The sequence below is a fragment of the Macaca thibetana genome, chromosome 14 (genome assembly GCF_024542745.1).
Source record: "Macaca thibetana thibetana isolate TM-01 chromosome 14, ASM2454274v1, whole genome shotgun sequence".
In the NCBI taxonomy this organism is placed as follows: Eukaryota; Metazoa; Chordata; class Mammalia; order Primates; family Cercopithecidae; genus Macaca; species Macaca thibetana.
Window position 1 is genome coordinate 6130442 of NC_065591.1, and position 16861 is coordinate 6147302.

General features: G+C 55.8%; 2 protein-coding genes across 3 annotated transcripts in view; both read right to left on the reverse strand.

Moving 5' to 3' along the window:
* IGHMBP2 (immunoglobulin mu DNA binding protein 2) overlaps window positions 1–16861 on the reverse strand; it is a 556281-nt gene that overhangs the window by 486377 nt on the left and 53043 nt on the right. The window lies entirely within an intron of this gene.
* LRP5 (LDL receptor related protein 5) overlaps window positions 1598–16861 on the reverse strand; it is a 140714-nt gene continuing 125450 nt past the window's right edge. For both annotated transcript variants that reach the window (XM_050758106.1, XM_050758105.1), the window contains exons 19-23: window positions 14464–14574; window positions 12862–13098; window positions 11648–11787; window positions 4298–4395; window positions 1598–2060 (exon numbers count right to left, since the gene is read on the reverse strand). In XM_050758106.1, coding sequence (XP_050614063.1) covers window positions 1799–2060; window positions 4298–4395; window positions 11648–11787; window positions 12862–13098; window positions 14464–14574 — 848 coding nt within the window. In that variant the 3' untranslated portion in view covers window positions 1598–1798. The remainder of the gene's footprint in view (window positions 2061–4297; window positions 4396–11647; window positions 11788–12861; window positions 13099–14463; window positions 14575–16861) is intronic.

Here is a 16861-nt window from a genome sequence, read left to right on the forward strand (position 1 = left end):
GGGTCCAAGCCCACTCTTTTGATTGGAGCGCTTAGCTTACTTATAGTCAATGTTAGTATTGATAAGTAGGGACTTACTCCTGCTGTTTTGTTGTTTTCTGTTTGTTTTGTGGTCTTCTATCCCTTGTTTTAGTGAAGGTGATATTTGTATTTCATATTTCTTTTTCTTTTTCTTTTGAGACAGAGTCTTGCCCTGTTGTCCAGGCTGGAGTGCAGTGGCACAATCTCAGCTCACTGCAGCCTCTGCCTCCCAGGTTCAAGCGGTTCTCCTGCCTCAGCCTCCCAAGTAGCTGGGACTACAGGTGCCTACCATCATGCCCAGCTAGTTTTTGCATTTTAGTAGACGGGGTTTTGCCACGTTGGCCAGGCTGGTCTCAAACTCCTGACCTCAAGTGATCCACCTGCCTGGGCCTCCCAAAGTGCTGGAATTATAGGCATGAGCCACCGCGCCCAGCCTGTATTTTCATTATTAAGTACACTGTCACCCAGCAACAAGCTGGACTGTTCTCTGACCTCCCTCCATCATGCTGAGGGGAGTCAAGCCCTTCTCCACTGATGCGATGTGCATTTCTCCCTTCCCTCTGAAGACGGCTGGCCCTCAGGACACCAGGAGGACAGCTCAGCTTCCCCACCGAAAATGCCTAGATTACTGTTTCCTTCCACAGATTGGGGACCCAGCAGAGGCAGTGGCCAGGCCTTGTCTGTCGTCTCCAGCACTGCAGGGGTGGGGCCAGAGCAGGCGTCAGGCGTGGCTTGCTGGCTGTTCCTGTGAGGACCCAGGGATTCCCTCCCTGCCTGGGGCAGGTGCAGTGTGGCAGAGCGGGCTCAGCAGCCCCATCCAGCGGGTCAACACGCAGTCATGGGACGCCTCGCCCTCAGGAAGAGCAGCAGCGTTGGTCAGCACAGAGAGGTCAGATGGAAGCCAGCACAGGTTCAGGAAGGGCCCAGAGCCCAGGCAGACATTCTGTAGGGCCCAGCGAAAACTGAAGGCACAGTCCCCTTTTTAAAATAACTAAGAATCGGCCGGGCGCGGTGGCTCACGCCTGTATAATCCCAGCACTTTAGGAGGCCGAGGCGGGTGGATCACGAGGTCAAGAGATTGAGACCATCCTGGTCAACATGGTGAAACCCCATCTCTACTAAAAATACAAAAATTAGCTGGCCGGGTGCGGTGGCACATGCCTGTAATCCCAGCTACTTGGGAGGCTGAGGCAGGAGAATCACTTGAACCTGGAGGCGAAGGTTGCAGTGAGCCGAGATTGCACCACTGCACTCCAGCCTGGTGACAGAGCAAGACTCCGTCTCAAAGAAAAAAAAAAGACTTAAGAACCTGAGGAAGACAAAAAGCACAGTGTGATCAAGCCTGGGGTCCTTTCTGACGGCACAGGCCACAGGCACATAAAGCCGGCCCGGCCTGCAGCTCAGAGATGCATCCCAGGGGAGACATCCGCCTCTGCCCGAGGCCCCAGCCTTTCCCTGCGGGAGCCAGCCAGAGGGATGCGCGGGTGCGGGAGGACTCTCACAGTGGTCCGGGGGTCGGCATTCGCTCCACGGGGACACACGACTCAAATGCACACAGGGCGCGAAAGAATGGCAGCTCTGTTTCACAAAATTAAGTTTATAAATATTTCTCCACTGTACAAAGTTCTCCCAGCCCTGCCCACCCCATCACTGTTCACATTCCTGTTTTTAAAATCCCAATTATATTTATTTTTTAAATCATAAAATATATTTTTTTCTTTGTTCATATTTAAAACTATTTACAGGGGCACAGAGAAGCCGGAGTGGCCCGGCCAAGGTCAGGACGAGTCCGTGCAGGGGGACGGAGGGGGCGGGAAGAGGTGGAAGTAGCTCCTCTCGGTGGCGGGCGAGGGCGGGCAGCTGTCCTCTGCCGACAGGTACTGGCTGTGGGGCGTGGGTGGGGGCGGGTAGGGGTCTGAGTCCGAGTTCAAATCCAGGTAGTACTTGCTGGCCTTCCAGCGGCTGGCGCTGTAGTCACTGTCACACACGTCGGTGCTGCAGGGTGTCGTGGGAGGCGCCATTCCTCGAATGATGTAGGGCCTGAAAGGGACACACACAGAGGATTGGGATTTGGTAGGCACATCCGTCCTGGTGGGCACAGCAGCCCTGAGGCTGTGAACGGGAAGAAAATGCAGGCCTGACTCGGGACCCACCCCGCTGTGTGGCCGGGGCTCATCACTTACGCTCTCCGCTCACCCTCAACAGCCCCACCTCTACCATGGGCATGCCCGCACCTGCCCTGCAGCCTGCCAAGCCTGGGTCCTGGCAAGGCTGCCTCTGCGGAGAACGAGGCCTCCAGAGCCTGCTAGCTGACCTTGGCCAGGAACTGTCTTGACCTCTCTGAGCTTTAGTTTCTCATTAATAAAAGTGAGGGATTAAATAGTACCCATTTCAAAAGTGAAAGATACATGAGATTCTGCCTGGAAAGTGCTAGAAACAGTGCCTGACAAAACAGGAAACTGGACAACTGTTCCCCTAACATTGTTACTGTAAGTGTTGGCAAGGGATATGGTTTGGCTGCGTCCCCACCCAAACCTCACCTTGGATTGTACTCCCATAATCCCCACGTGTTGTGGGAGGGACCCAGCGGGAGGCCACTGAATCACGGGGGTGGTTCCCTCGTACTGTTCTCGTGTCAGTGAATAAATCTCACTAGACTTGATGGTTTGATAAGGGGAAACCCCTTTCACTTGGTTCTCATGCTCTCTCTTCCCTGAGGCCATGTAAGATGTCACTTGCTCCTCCTTGCCTTCTACCATGATTGTGAGGCCTCCCCAGCCGTGTGGAACTGTGAGTCCATTAAACCTCTTTCCTTTATAGTTACCCAGTCTCAGGTATTATTAGCAGCGTGAGAACAGGCTAACACAGCAACCAGTGGGCCTGGAATGCTCCCATCCTGAGTTCAAGCAACCTGACTCACGAGATGGCTCCTGACCTCCCATCCTCCCAGAGGCTGCCTGCACCCAACTGCGGCCCAGAAACACCACATCCCACTGTGTGAGTCCAGACTCGGAACCGTGGTGTGTTTAGGAGCCCCTGTCCTGTCACAGAGGGGCTTGCAATGGGTGGGAAGGTGCAGCCAACACCTCGTGTTGAGAAAAGTGCAGCAGGCTACCCCTCCTGGGGCCCAGCTACTGCGAGGTCAGGCAGTGGGGAGGGACTGTGTCTCCGCGGTGGGGCCCAGAGCAGGACGCCATGAGCAAAGGCAGGAGGTGGGACAGGGGCCTGGTGAGACTGGCCTGCCCAGTGTGGATGTGACCATTCTGGAGACAGTGGTCCGTAAGGCTGCTGGGACAGACTGTGACAGTTTGATATAATACTGAGGCATCAGGGAGGTGGCCAGACCCAGAGGGGGATGGAAATGGAGGCCGCAGTTCCGGCTCCCCAGCCAGGCCTGGGAGTTCGTGGAAATGGCCACTAGGTGGCAGGCGGCACCACACTCAGGAGGCCCTGCTGCTCCAGGGACCCAAGCAACGAGGCACGTGTGGCCCTGAGGTGGCCTGGCCCAGGCCCAACCCATCCCACCCCATCACCCCTGGGGGTGGGGCCTGGTGCAGCTGGCAGGTGGGCCTTGTTGGCTAACACCACTGGGTTAAAGGTCAGGAGGCTCACCCTGCCCATCCCAGGCTCTGATCCAGCCCCTGCGGAAACCAGCACACCTGGGTCCCACTTCTCCACACTCTCAGTTGCCCCTCCCCAAGCAGGGAGGTGGGGCCTGTGACCCCAACATGGGGAGCTCGGGGGCTGGAGTCTGGCTGAACAGCCCCGCTGGCTTCCCGGGCTCAAACAGACCACTGTGGCAAGTGAGCTGCCCGGATCATCCTGGTGACATCACACGATTAGGGGTCCACAGTGGGTGCTGCAGCAGCCTTCACAGACTTGTCCCGTCCTAAGAGGACTGAGCCACGAAGAGGGGGCATCTCAATGGCTAGGGTTCCACAGCCGGCCTCACACATACAGTTGCACCCTGGAGCCCAAGTCCCCGGCCCCTCGACTCCACAGCCATCTCCCGGCTTAAAGGTAACCCCCACAGGAGCAAGCTGAAGAGCAGCTCAGAACGCGGGGCTCTACTGGTTTCTGAACCCAACACGCAGTCCCCGCTGGGTGCATCTGGGGAGGCAGCCTAGTAGGGTCGGCAGAGCAGAGGGAGGCAGGGCTGGGCCCAGCACCTGCCCACTAGACCCCAGAACCCCTCACCAGTGGCATGGGGATAAGGCCCCTCTACCATGGGCTGGTGAGAACCCAACGGCCATGGAGGGCTGCGGGGGACGTCCTACCTGTACGGTCTCGCGGTGGCCGGAATGTTTGAAGAGTAGAACATGTCCATGTTGTACAGGGAGGGGTCCGTGGCCGGGGAGGGCGGCGGGTTCAGGATCTGAGGAGAGCCAAGCCAGGGTGACCCAGAGCCTTGCCAGCCTGGGCCTTTCTTCCTTCCTCCCACACCCCTTGGGCTTTCCTTGCAGGGAGGGCTTCTGGACCCCTGCTTCCCAGGACCCCTTCCTCTGACCAGCTGGCGAAACTTGGGGATGGGAGGGTAGGCAGCAGCCACCTGCCCCGAAGGTCGTCTCAGTGAGAGGCAAAAGGAACCCCGTGCCCTTCCGAGTGCCTGCCTTGTGACCAGATGCTGGGCTGTGAAGGCAGGGACGGGACTTCGATCAGTCCCCTTTGTGGCCGGGCCCCAGCAGGCAGAGATGTCCCCACAGGCCCTGAGTGTCCCCCACACCAGTGAGCACCTCACCAGGCTCCTCAGGGACCTTCCCAGGAACCCTCCTTCTGACCTTTCCTCCTGCCCCTCCTCTCTCCATCACGCACAGTCTAACTCCTGCAATGACAACCTTGTTCCGAACACTCAGGGGCTCTGTGTCCCTGCTGCAGCCCTGACCCACACACGGAGGTCGCCACACTGAGGGAGGGGCCGCGGCCCCACTCCAGACAAAGGCACCCCCTTCACAAGCGCCTGTGCTGGCACCAGCCCCAAAGCTGAGATAGTAAATAGACAAATTCACCATGTGAACCTGCCCTCCAGGGCCGGGCAGCACACAACCAGCCCTACAAAGGGATGAAGAGACCCCGGGCCCACACACCCACACAGGTCTGCACCTTCCACAAGTGCCACTGCGGCACCCCAACCCAACATGCAGCTTCCCAAAGGGTGCAGGGCTTAGATGGGTCTCCAAGGCCATCCTGGAAAGGATACAGCCAGGTCTGAGCTCCTGCGGAGTAATGGGAAGGGAACTGTCAGTTATGCCCGGAGGGACTCAGTTCTCCCAGGCCCCCTAGGGCGGTACGAGAGCACAGCCTTTCACGCCAGACAGACCCAAGTGAAGTCCTGTTTTACCACCTTCCGGCTGCAGCAGGATCCCCGGGGAAGGAATTTACCTGTCTCAGTCTCAGTTTCTTCATCTTTAAAATGGGCTCGACCCAGCACTTTGGGAGGCCGAGGCAGGCAGATCACTTGAGGTCAGGGGTTATGGACCAGCCTGGCCAACATGGTGAAACCTCGTCTCTACTAAAAATGCAAGCATTAGCCAGGCGTGGTGGCGGGTACCTGTAATCCCAGCTACTTGGGAGGCTGAGGTGGGAGAATCCCTTGAACCCAGGAGGCAGGGGCTGCAGTGGGTCAAGATTGCACCCCTGCACTCCAGCCTGGGCGACACAGTGAGACTGTGTCTCAAAAAATAAATTTAAAATTAAATGAAATAAAACAATAAAGTAATAAAATGGGCTCCAGAAGGCCTGCTTCCTGGGGCTATCCTGATGGCTGCTGAGTAGCCTCTGGGGAGTGCCCAGGCCCCTCCCCTGCCCTTTAGGAAGCAGCACTGGGCCCTGCTCTTTCTGGGGAGGGTCCTTTTTGGCCCAGAAGGCCAGCCTGGCTATTTCTCAGGATTTGACCCCAACATCAGGAGGGCACGAGACTGGGGCGCTGGGGACGGTGCTTCAAAGCAGAGAGCAGGCAGTGAGGCAGCAGAAAGGGCTTCCTGCGGCTACCCAAGCCCCAGCCTATGGGGTCTGTTTCCAACTCTTCCCATGAACTTGATCAGACCTGGTTTCTCTCCCACATCCCAAGGCAGTTTGAGATTCTGCCCAAATCTGCACTGGGCAGATTTCTGGCAAGATCCACCACTGCAGTGACTCGGCAACGTCTCAGATGTCCAGTGAATCATGGCCATGCCCTATTCAATAAGGACTGGATCTCAGCCCAGGGTGGGGGTGGGGAGGCTCCACCTCGGCTCCTCTGCTATTCCTGCGTTGTCGTTGTTGTTTTGACTGAGTCTCACTCTGTCACCCAGGCTGCAGTGCAATGGCGCGATCTCGGCTCACTACAACCTCCGCCTCCCAGATTCAAGTGATTCTTCTGCCTCAGCCTCCCGAGTAGCTAGGATTACAGGCATGTGTCACTACGCCTGGCTAATTTTTTTGTATTTTTAGTAGAGATGGGGTTTCACCACGTTGGCCAGGCTGGTCTCGAACGAACCCCTAACCTTAGGTGATCCGCCCACCTCGGCCTTCCAAAGTGCTGGGATGACAGGCGTGAGCCACTGCTCCTGGCCTATTCCTGCATTCTTAGAGTTCTCTATACACCTCACTGTTCAATTCCTGCTATTCCAGTCCCTGGTAATAAGCCTGTAGACGGAACTTTCTCTGTTCAAATTCTTATAGAGTTTCTGCCTCCTGATAGACCCCAACTAATTCACGCCACCCAGAAGCCATCAGCAAAGAAACAAGCTGGATGCCCGCCTTCTGCTCATCAAATCTAATTATACCGCAGAAGAATTAAAGATGTGAATGTAAAATGAGAGGAGGAGGACATTAAGAAAGAGAGTGCGAAAATAAGTTTTTTTTTTTTTTTTTTTTTTTTTGAGACGGAGTCTTGCTCTGTCGCCCGGGCTGGAGTGCAGTGGCCAGATCTCAGCTCACTGCAAGCTCCGCCTCCTGGGTTTACGCCATTCTCCTGCCTCAGCCTCCCGAATAGCTGGGACTACAGGCGCCCGCCACCTCGCCCGGCTAGTTTTTTGTATTTTTTTTTTTTTTTTTTAGTAGAGACGGGGTTTCACCGTGTTAGCCAGGATGGTCTCGATCTCCTGACCTCGTGATCCGCCCGCCTCGGCCTCCCAGAGTGCTGGGATTACAGGCTTGAGCCACCGCGCCCGGCCATAAGTTGTTTTTTATGATCAGAGTAGGGAAGGTCTTTCTGAGCATAACAACAACAACAAAAAATATATATATAAATACATATATATATACACACACACACACCCCATAAAAGAGGAGATTGATAATTCCTTTTTTTTTGAGACGGAGTCTCACTCTGTCACCCAGGCTGGAGTGCAGTGGTGTGATCTCGGCTCACTGCAACCTCCATCTCCTGCGTTCAAGCAATTCTCCTGCCTCACCCTCCCAAGTAGCTGGGACTACAGACACGCAACACCACACCTTGCTAATTCTCTATTTTTAGTAGAGATGGGGGTTCACCACGTTGGTCAGGCTGGTCTCGAACTCCTGACCTCAAGTGATCCACCCGCCTCGGCCTCCCAAAGTGCTGGGATTACAGGCGTGAGCCACCAGCGCCAGCCAAGATTGATACTGGCATGGTATAAATGGTAAAACATACCATAACCCAAATAAAAAGACAAAAAACTGGGAAACAAATATTTTCAACACATATTGCAGGCTCTGGGCCAATTTCCATAGTCTATCTGTATCTAAAGAGACCTCACAAATGAATAAGAGTATCAGCAACCCAATAGAAGAAGGACTTTGCACAAACCCTTCTGAGAAAAATAAAATGACAAAAGTTCTTTTTTTTTTTTGAGACAGAGTCTCACTCTCTCACCCAGGCTGGAGTGCAATGGCGCGATCTCAGCTCACTGCAACCTCTGCCTCCCATGTTCAAGCAATTCTCATGCTTCAGACTCCCAAGTAGCTGGGATCACCATGCCTGGCTAATTTTTAAATTTTTACTAGAGACAGGGTTTCTCCATGTTGGTCAGGCTGGTCTCAAACTCCCGGCCTCAAGTGATCCGCTCACCTCAGTCTCCCAAAGTGCTGAGATTACTGCTGCGAGCCATCACGCCAGGCCCAAAGGTTCTTAAACACATAAAATGATGCTTGACATCATTCATAACAAAACAAATATAAATGAAGATCTCAACATGATACCATTTTTACTCTATATTAGACTGGTGGAGAGAAACAGTGCCAGGGACAGTTTTATCGGTGTGGCCCTCTGCTGAGAAAAGATGGACTGTCCCCCTCAAAGGGTCACTTGGCAAGAGTGGTTGAAATAGCCAAGGTTCAACCGCAGCAGGAGAGGGGACCCTGATGCCCTCCAGTGGGGGCCCAGCCACGCCTGACAAGGAGCGCTGTTCAGCCACCAAGAATGTGACAGCTCTGCCCTCGAAGCAGAACAAACTTCAGGGTGCGGGGGCAGCAGAATAGAAGGTGGTCGTGAGTTGGACGGCCTGGCCCCACGGCCTACTGACCAAACGACCCAGGCCAGTGGTTCATGCTCAGTTCTTTGGCCTCCTTGTTGCAAAATGAGGAAAACAACAGCACCTCCTTCCGGAGATGGATTACGGTAGAGTTCTAAGGCAAGGTGCACACGGCAGCTGGGAGCCTCCAAAATGCTCAGAACACCAGCTTTTACACATCGTTAGTAGCAAAAGGCAAGGCTCAATGTTGACTCTTCAGATGCTATCTTTTGGGCTTACGAAAACACACATGTCAGCCCAGGCACAGTGGCTCATGCCTGTAATCCTAACACTTTGGGAGGCTGAGGCTGGAGGATCACTTTAGCTCAGGAATTCAAGAGCAGCCTAGGCAATATAGTGAGGCCTCACCTCTACAAAAAACTTAAAAGTTAGCCCGGCATGATGGTGCACTCCTGCCGTCTGAGCTACCTGGGGGGCCGAGGCGGGAGAATCGCTTGAGCCCAGGAGTTTGAGGCTGTAGTGAGCCGTGATTGTGCCACTGCACTCCCACTGGGCGACAGAGCGAGTCTGTCTCAAAAACAAACAAAAACGCTTATGTCAATCTGAATAAGGCCAAAGGATCGTATCAGTATCTTGCTTACGATAGGCACGAAAGTCATGCAAGATGGCAGCAGTGGGGACACCAGGCAGAGGATAAATGGTCTGTGCTATTTCTCACAACTGCACGTAAATCTACAATTATCTTTTGGCTGGGAAAACACAGTCCACGCTCTTGTAAGCTTGCATGTGTACAGATGACCCCGGGGGACACAGAAGAAACACACCACAGGAGGCCATGCCTCGGGGGAGTCCTGCTTGGCGTCATGGGGCAGGGTCTCTTTGGACTGCAGGCTCTTCTGTACCTTTTGAATTTTGTACCATGAACAAATACTTAATGGATGCAAAATAACTTTGCTAATTTACAAACAGCTGGCTTCATGCAGAGTTTCTTTTAGGGGCAGGAAAATGTTCTAAAATTAACTGTGGTGAGGGTTGCACGCATCTGTGAATACACTAAAACCCACTGAATTGTACACTTTTTTAAGTGGGTGAGTTGTATGGTTAAACAATAAAGTGATTTTTAAAAATAGCTGGCTGGTCAGTGCCATCTCTTATTGCCTGGTAAGATCCTCCCAGCTCCCAAGGGAGAACAGAAAAGAATTCCTGAGCCTCCTGCTGTGTGCACGGGGACCCTGCTCCGGTTCTTGGCACTCCTGGCTGGTTAAGCTGGGTTGTAGCAGCAGGAGCAGAGAAGGGCAGTGGGTGTTTAAATTCTCGGCTTCTGACTCCAAGCTCCCTTTGTCCCTAAACACAGCCAGGCCCTGAGGCCTCCGCAACACTCACTTCCTATCCAGGAAACCAAGGATAACCTTCTTCTGCTCCTTCCTTCCCAGGGCCCACCACAGTCAGGTGCCATAAGAGGACAATACCCCAGGCCACGTGGCTCACGCCTGTAATCCCAGCACCTTGGGAGGCCGAGGCGGGAGCATCGCTCGAGTCTAAGAGTTTGAGACCAGCCTGGGCAATATAGTGAAACTTCGTCTCTACAAAAAATGTAAATACTAGCTGGGCATGGGGATGCATGCGTGCAGTCCTAGCTACTTAGGGGCTGAGATGGGAGGATCGCTTGAGCCTAGACGGTAGAGGCTGCAGTGAGCCATGATGACGCAACTGCACTCCAGCCTGGGTGACAGGCCGGGCGCAGTGACTCATGCCTGTAATCCTAACACTCTGGGAGGCCGAGGCAGGTGGATCACCTGAGGTTGGGAGTTTAAAACCAGCCTGACCAACATGGAGAAACCCCATCTCTACTAAAAATACAAAATAAGCCGGGTGTGGTGGCACATGGTTGTAATCCCAGCTACTAGGGAAGCTGAGGCAGGAGAATTGCTTGAACCTGGGAGGCGGAGGTTGAGGTAAGCCGAGATCATTGCACTCCAGCCTGGGCAACAAAAGTGAAACTCCATCTCAAAAAAAAAAAAAAAAAGAAAAGAAAAAGGAAAAAGAAGACAAGACCCCAGATGTGAGGGACACCCAGAAGGGTGGGAGGAACCAGCCCTGGCAAGGAGGCGCTCACTGGTGAGGCCCCAGAGGAAGCGGAAGGGGACTGGCCTCACTTTCAGGGTATACAGCTGCAGGAACAAATGAAAAGCAGACAAAGCATGGCCGGGCGCGGTGGCTCACGCCTGTAATCCCAACATTTTGGGAGGCCGAGGCGGGCAGATCATGAGGCCAGGAGACCGAGATCATCCTGGCTGACATGATGAAACCCCGTCTCTACTAAAAATACAAAAAATTAGCTGGGCATGGTGGCGGGCACCTGTGGTCCCAGATATTTTGGAGGCTGAGGCAGGAGAATGTCGTGAACCCGGGAAGCGGAGCTTGCAGTGAGCTGAGATGGCGCCACTGCACCCCAGCCTGGGCGACAGAGCGAGACTCCGTCTCAAAAAAAAAAAAAAAAAAAAAAGCATACAAAGCATGTCAGGTCAGTCCCCTCTGTTTACACACACGGGTTCACATCCAGGCACCAAGCTTGCCTTGGCACCCCAGGGCTGTGCTCCCAGAAACGGGGGTTCTCCTCAGCCAGTCCTGAGGATCCTGGAGGGCGTCCACAGTTTATTCTCCTCACAGTCATTTCGCTCAGGGCGTGGCTCAGCTGGAGCCAGCCCCTCACCCTGCCAAAAACTCTGGGGAGGCCATGAAAATCACCCTGTGTTTGTCTGTCATGCACAAAACCATCCAGCTGTTTTCCAGGAAGCAGCCAGCCCCGGGTGGGAGGACAGGGTGTTTGTGGTGTTTGTGGAGGGGTCGCGTGGGGAAGCTCACGCGAGCTGACAGGCCTGGCGCAGGCGGCCATCGATGGGCTGGGCTGTGCTGAAGAGACGGCCGCCTGGATGCTGACGTGGCCCAACAGCCACTCTAGGAGGTGGATTTGGGTGAGATTTCGGCTCTTTCTATTTTTGTGTGGTTTTCAGATTATCCACAGTCAACAATGTCATTAAAGAAGAAAGCAGAAGGGTTTGGAGAGGGAAGAAAGCAAGCATGCCTCAGAGGCGGTGGGACAGCCCCCAGGAACCTGAGAAGCCTCCCCTGGCCAGCAGTGACAGTGGGAGGGGCCCACAGCCCCGTCCCCCCCACCCCGGCCCCACCCCTCACCGGCGGGTACAGCGTGGCCTTCGTGCTGGACGAGCTGCTGGACGATGCCCCTGTGACGTGGTTCCGGTCGTAGAGGGGCACCCCGCCCCGGCCCCCCATCAGGCTCACGGAGCTCATCATGGACTTTCCACATGCGATGCCTGGCAGGGAAGGGACGGGGGTTCAGGTGGCTTCGAGGCTCTGCCAAGCCACTCCACAGACACAGGGCGCTCTCCTCAGCTCCCGCTACCCACGAGACCCAGACTAGGGCGGGGTGTCCTGCTGGAGATGTGCCCCGCTCCCTGAGCCGCTACTAGGGTGAGCTCTCCGGGGCTCATCTGTGAAACAGGAGACACACGGCACCTCCCCCAAGGGGCCTGCGGCTGGGACTGGGAACCCAGGAGGGGCAGCGTAGAGCCCGCCAGGAACAGACAGGGCCCCTGTCTCTAGCAGCTGCTGCGACTGTGACGGTGCCACCACTGCGGACTTCCAGGAGCTCTTGAGAAGCCTGATAACCCCGCTCCCCAGAGAGAATCAGATTATATCTATACCCCGCCATCCAACAGGCTCCCAATGAGGCCGGCTTGGGGTGACAGTGGGACAGGACAGGGGAGAGGGAACTCAGGGCTGGGTGGGCAGAGGCAATCCTCAAGGTGGCCTGGAGCTGTGGGGGCACCTGCAGACCTCACAGGGCCTCCACCTTCTTAGATGTACCATGGTCGCCCTGCATTGTACCATACAACCCAGCGTGGTGCGGCTCTGCAGTGAGGCTGCCCCGCCATCCACAAACACAGCCTGCGCTCCCGGGCCACGCAGGAATTGTAACTGCTCAGCCACAAGTCCTGACTGCACTCAGGACAAAGCTGCTGTATGGTTCAGACTGACTCCTTCAGCTCCAGAGAGAGCCCAGCTGCCCCCACATTCATTTCTAGGGGACATGAGGATTTGTGGACAATATAGGACATGTCCTATAGAATATGAAGGTCAAGTCCAAGGAGCCTCCTCCATACCTACAGTGCCAAAGGGCGGGTTGCTACCGCCATGCAGGCCTCTGTGTTGAAGGATTCTGATGCCAAGCACAGGCTCAGCGGGAAAACCTGAATGCTGTGATCGATTAGCAATGTCTGCCACGCGCACCAGAGGGCCCAGGGTAACACAGCCCTGCTCCACTCCCCAAAGGTGCCCAGACTACTCTCCTGCCTCCTCCAGGTCGTTCCGTATCTCAGGCTCCTTACCTGTGAAGGGGCCATGCTGGGAACCGCCTGGGGCTATGAAATTGAGGGGCACGTGTGGGGTTCCGCTGACATACTCGTGCGGGAAGGGCCCGTTGGCCCCCGCGTAGCGCTGGCACACCACGCGCTGGCACACAAAATAGACACCACCCATGACGAAGAGGGAGAGGATGATGCCAATGACGGGCCCAATGGCACTGCTGTGGGCCGGGCTGTCGTCTGAGGGTGGCTTGGTGATTTCTGCCAGACAGAAAGAAGTGGCCAACATTAACCCCAAGGGAATGGCCCTCCTTGGGGACAGACACTGTGCACCCTGAAGGGGCTGGCTTTGCCACTGGTGGAGGGTGGGGAGAAAGTGGGGTAGCTGGGAGGCTAGGCCTGGGGAGCCTGGCCAACCTCAGGGCAACGCCTGCACAGCACGCCCTCCTCCGACCCCGGCCCCTGTCTGACTCCCCATAGCCCTCAACACATCCCTGCCAAGGCAGCCTGGTATTCAGTCCTTCGCCCAGGGCCCTCAGTGGTGGCGGAAGTGAGCACACCCTGGCCAGCCCGGGTGATGTTGGTGAAACAGCAAAGCCAGGTAGCCCCGGTGCCACCCACCAGGCCACGGAAGGGGCAGGGCAGGGTCGGCTGGGTGGGCTCCTTGGGCCCACTCCACTATCAAGGCTGCCCATGGGGAAGTTTCCAGGCTCCAGACTCAACTTTGGCGAAAGCCACATTCGCTCTCCCACAGGGCTGGCCCAGCGATCCTGAGGGCGTCAATGATGTCAGAGGAATGGGAGGAAGTGTGCAGGCTCTGGCGGCGAGGCCTGGCTGTGCATCAACAGCGCCCTCATAGCTGCGGCCCACGGCCATGCTGGAGGCCCAGGCACAGGCCTGTCAGACTGGGAACTTGCCCAGCAGAGGAGGTGACCCTTGGTGGCCCCCACCACTGCCTTCAGGCCCCAAGCCTGACCTGGCATGAAGGTGCCAAAGGACACAGGGAGTCCCTTGAGGAAGCCCCCTTCTTCCCCCCACAGACTTCTCTCCCCACGGCAGCCAGAAGAGAAGAGCTCTCAGCCTAGGTCCCTCTGCAGCGGAGTGGCCATATCCCCAGACACAGTGACTCATTCCTACTTCCTATCTGAACTCAGCTCCCTTCCTGCCTGAATCAGACAACCTTTCAGGAGCCACTGCCTCCAGGAAGGCTTCCCTGACTGCCTTGGCCTCCTATCCCCAGGCCCTATATCCATGACTGTATGGGTCATACTATTTGAGGAGCATGTGGGACGTTGTCAGGTACACAGGTGTGCACATGACACGCGTGCATATATGAACATCGCTCCTCCTCAGCCAGATAGTAAGCTGCCAGGGAGTAGGATCACTGCAGCCCTCAGCCCCACCCGCCAATGCGGACTCTGTAGCCACCGAGCCCATAGCTCAGTCTGTCCTCCTGGCTGCTGCCCTGAGAAAGGCTTCCCTGCCTCCCGCAAGGAGGCTCCCAGCCGCCTGAGTCTCCCACACAGCCCCCGGCCCCGCTGGAAAGGCACGTCTCCTCCCCCAGACCCCACGCTCCTCAGGGAACCCAGCCCGGACACCCTCTCCCTACGCCAGAAGCTGGCTCACCACACATGAGCTCGTCGGAGCCATCAATGCAGTCAGGGAAGGAGTCGCACTGCTGCTTGATGAGGACACACTGGCCGCTGGCACACCGAAACTGGTTGGGCAGGCAGATGGCTGCAAGGAGAGGCTGCACACTCAGAGAGGCTGGAGGGTGCCCCCCAGCCCACCATGCGGGGCCCAGCCACCAAGGTCTGGGCTCTGAACAGACAGCAGACAGATGGGATCCTTTCTAGGACCAGCGGGGAGTGGTCTAGTGCAGTCTCCACCCTCCCTCGATGACCCTGTGGCGAGGCCTATGCCATGTAGTGGGGGGACTGCCAGGGCTGAGACCTCAACGCATCTCCTGCCCGCCCCCCAGGAGGTATTTGTCAGGTGCCTACTGCGGGGAGGTCTGCACCAGGCAACCCCGCCCAAGGCTCTACCAGGTTGCAGGAGTGGGTGCCAAGGAGAGGAATGGCCACGAGGAGCCTCACCTCCCAAGAGTGGGGGCTGCAGAGGGCAGTGGTGCCCAGCAGAGCTTGGGGGGAGAGGAGGGAGCAGAACCCACTGGAGGTGCAGGCAGCCCACATGGGAGCAGCACGAGGCCACAGCCTCTGGCCAGGGAGGAAGAGCCAACCAGGGTGCTGACGGCTGCCTCCTCCCCTCCCCAGACACCCACCCAGAGGGAGCCATAGCCACACCTGCCCTGGAGAACTTGCTCAGTTCCCCACCTGCCCTGCCCCTGGTGTCCCGCCCTGGGAACGGGAGATAAGGGGACCCTGTCCTTGTAATGGATAGGATAATTTTCTGGTAACCGAGCAGGGAAGAAAGCTTCTGGAATGGAGCATGGATCCAGAGCCGGCATGACAGCCTGTCACCAGCACTGCAGGGCACACAGAAGGATAAGCTAGAGTGAGACGAGGGGGCTGAGATGGTTCCAATGTCTGCTCCTTCAAATCTCAACTGAAATGTGATCCTCACTGGGCGCAGTGACTCACATCTGTAATCCCAGCACTTTTGAGTGGCCGAGGCGGGTGGATCACAAGGTCAGGAATTTGAGACCAGCCTGGCCAACATGGTGAAACCCCATCTCTATTGAAAATACAAAAATTAGCCGGGCGTGGTGGCGGGCGTCTGTACTCCCAGCTACTCAGGAGGCTGAGGCAGAAGAATCGCTTGAACCCAGGAGGTGGAGGTTGCAGTGAGCCAAGATCGCGCCACTGCACTCCAGCCTGGGCAACGGGGCGAGATTCTGTCTCAAACAAATAACATAACATAACATAACATAACATAACATAACATAACATAACATAACATAACATAACATAACATAACATAACATAAAATGTGACCCCAAGGTTGGAGGCAGGGCCTAGTGGGCAGTGTGTGGGAGCAGATGCCTGACGAATGGCTTGGTGCCTTCTCCACAGTAGCGAGTGGGCTCTCACTGTGAGTTCACATAGGAGCCGGTTATTTAAAGGAGCCTGGCATCTCCTCTCAAGGTGAGGGCAAGAGGGAGAGGTTTTATCTCTCTCTCTCTGCTGCTCCCTCTCTCACCATGTGATGCACCCGCTCCCGCTTCGACCTCCACCATGAGTCAAAGCTTCCTGAGACTTCACTAGAAGCTGAGCAGATGCGGGTGCCACACTGGTACCACCTGCCGAACCATGAGCCAGACAGGCCTCTTTCCTTCATCATCTACCCGGCCTCAGGTCTCCTTCATAGCAATGCAAAATGGACAAACACAGGGACAATTCTAACCACAGTTCCTGCAAGCTGGGCCAGGGTGCGCAGCAGGGCTGGGGAACCTCTGTCAAGGGCCAGACGTGAGGTCTGGGGCTTTGAAGGCTTGTAGGTCTCCAGTATAACCACTCAGTTCTCCTGCTTTTGGCATGAAAGCAGCCACAGACATTGTGTAAATGAATGAATGGGCATGGCTGTGCACCAAGAAAACTTCATTTATAAAAATAGGTGGCAGGCTGGATTTGGCCCCTGGGCCCTTAGTTTACCAGCCCCTAGTCTACAGCCTCCATCAAATTATCCAATGGTCAATGAGCTGGAAGGACTTAACCACTGTGCCTTTACAGAAAAACATGCAGGGAGGTTACTCCCAGGCCCTCGTCTTCTACAAATGTCTGCTCTTTGTGAATGAGGACGTAGGACAGTGGCCAGACTGCATGTGAATTACCTAACAGAGCCGGCGGTTCTGGGACAGGGAGGGCATCAAAGCTCCTCAGCAGTCCTGGGCTGGTCCGTGGTGCTGACAACACATGGCAGGCAACCAACCAAGCAGGTCATTCATAAAAGGAAAACTCAGGCCAGGCACAGTGGCTCACGCTTGTCATCCCAGCACTTTGGGAGGCCGAGGCGGGTGGATCATCTGAGGTCAGGAGTTCGAGACCAGACTGGCCAACATGGTGAA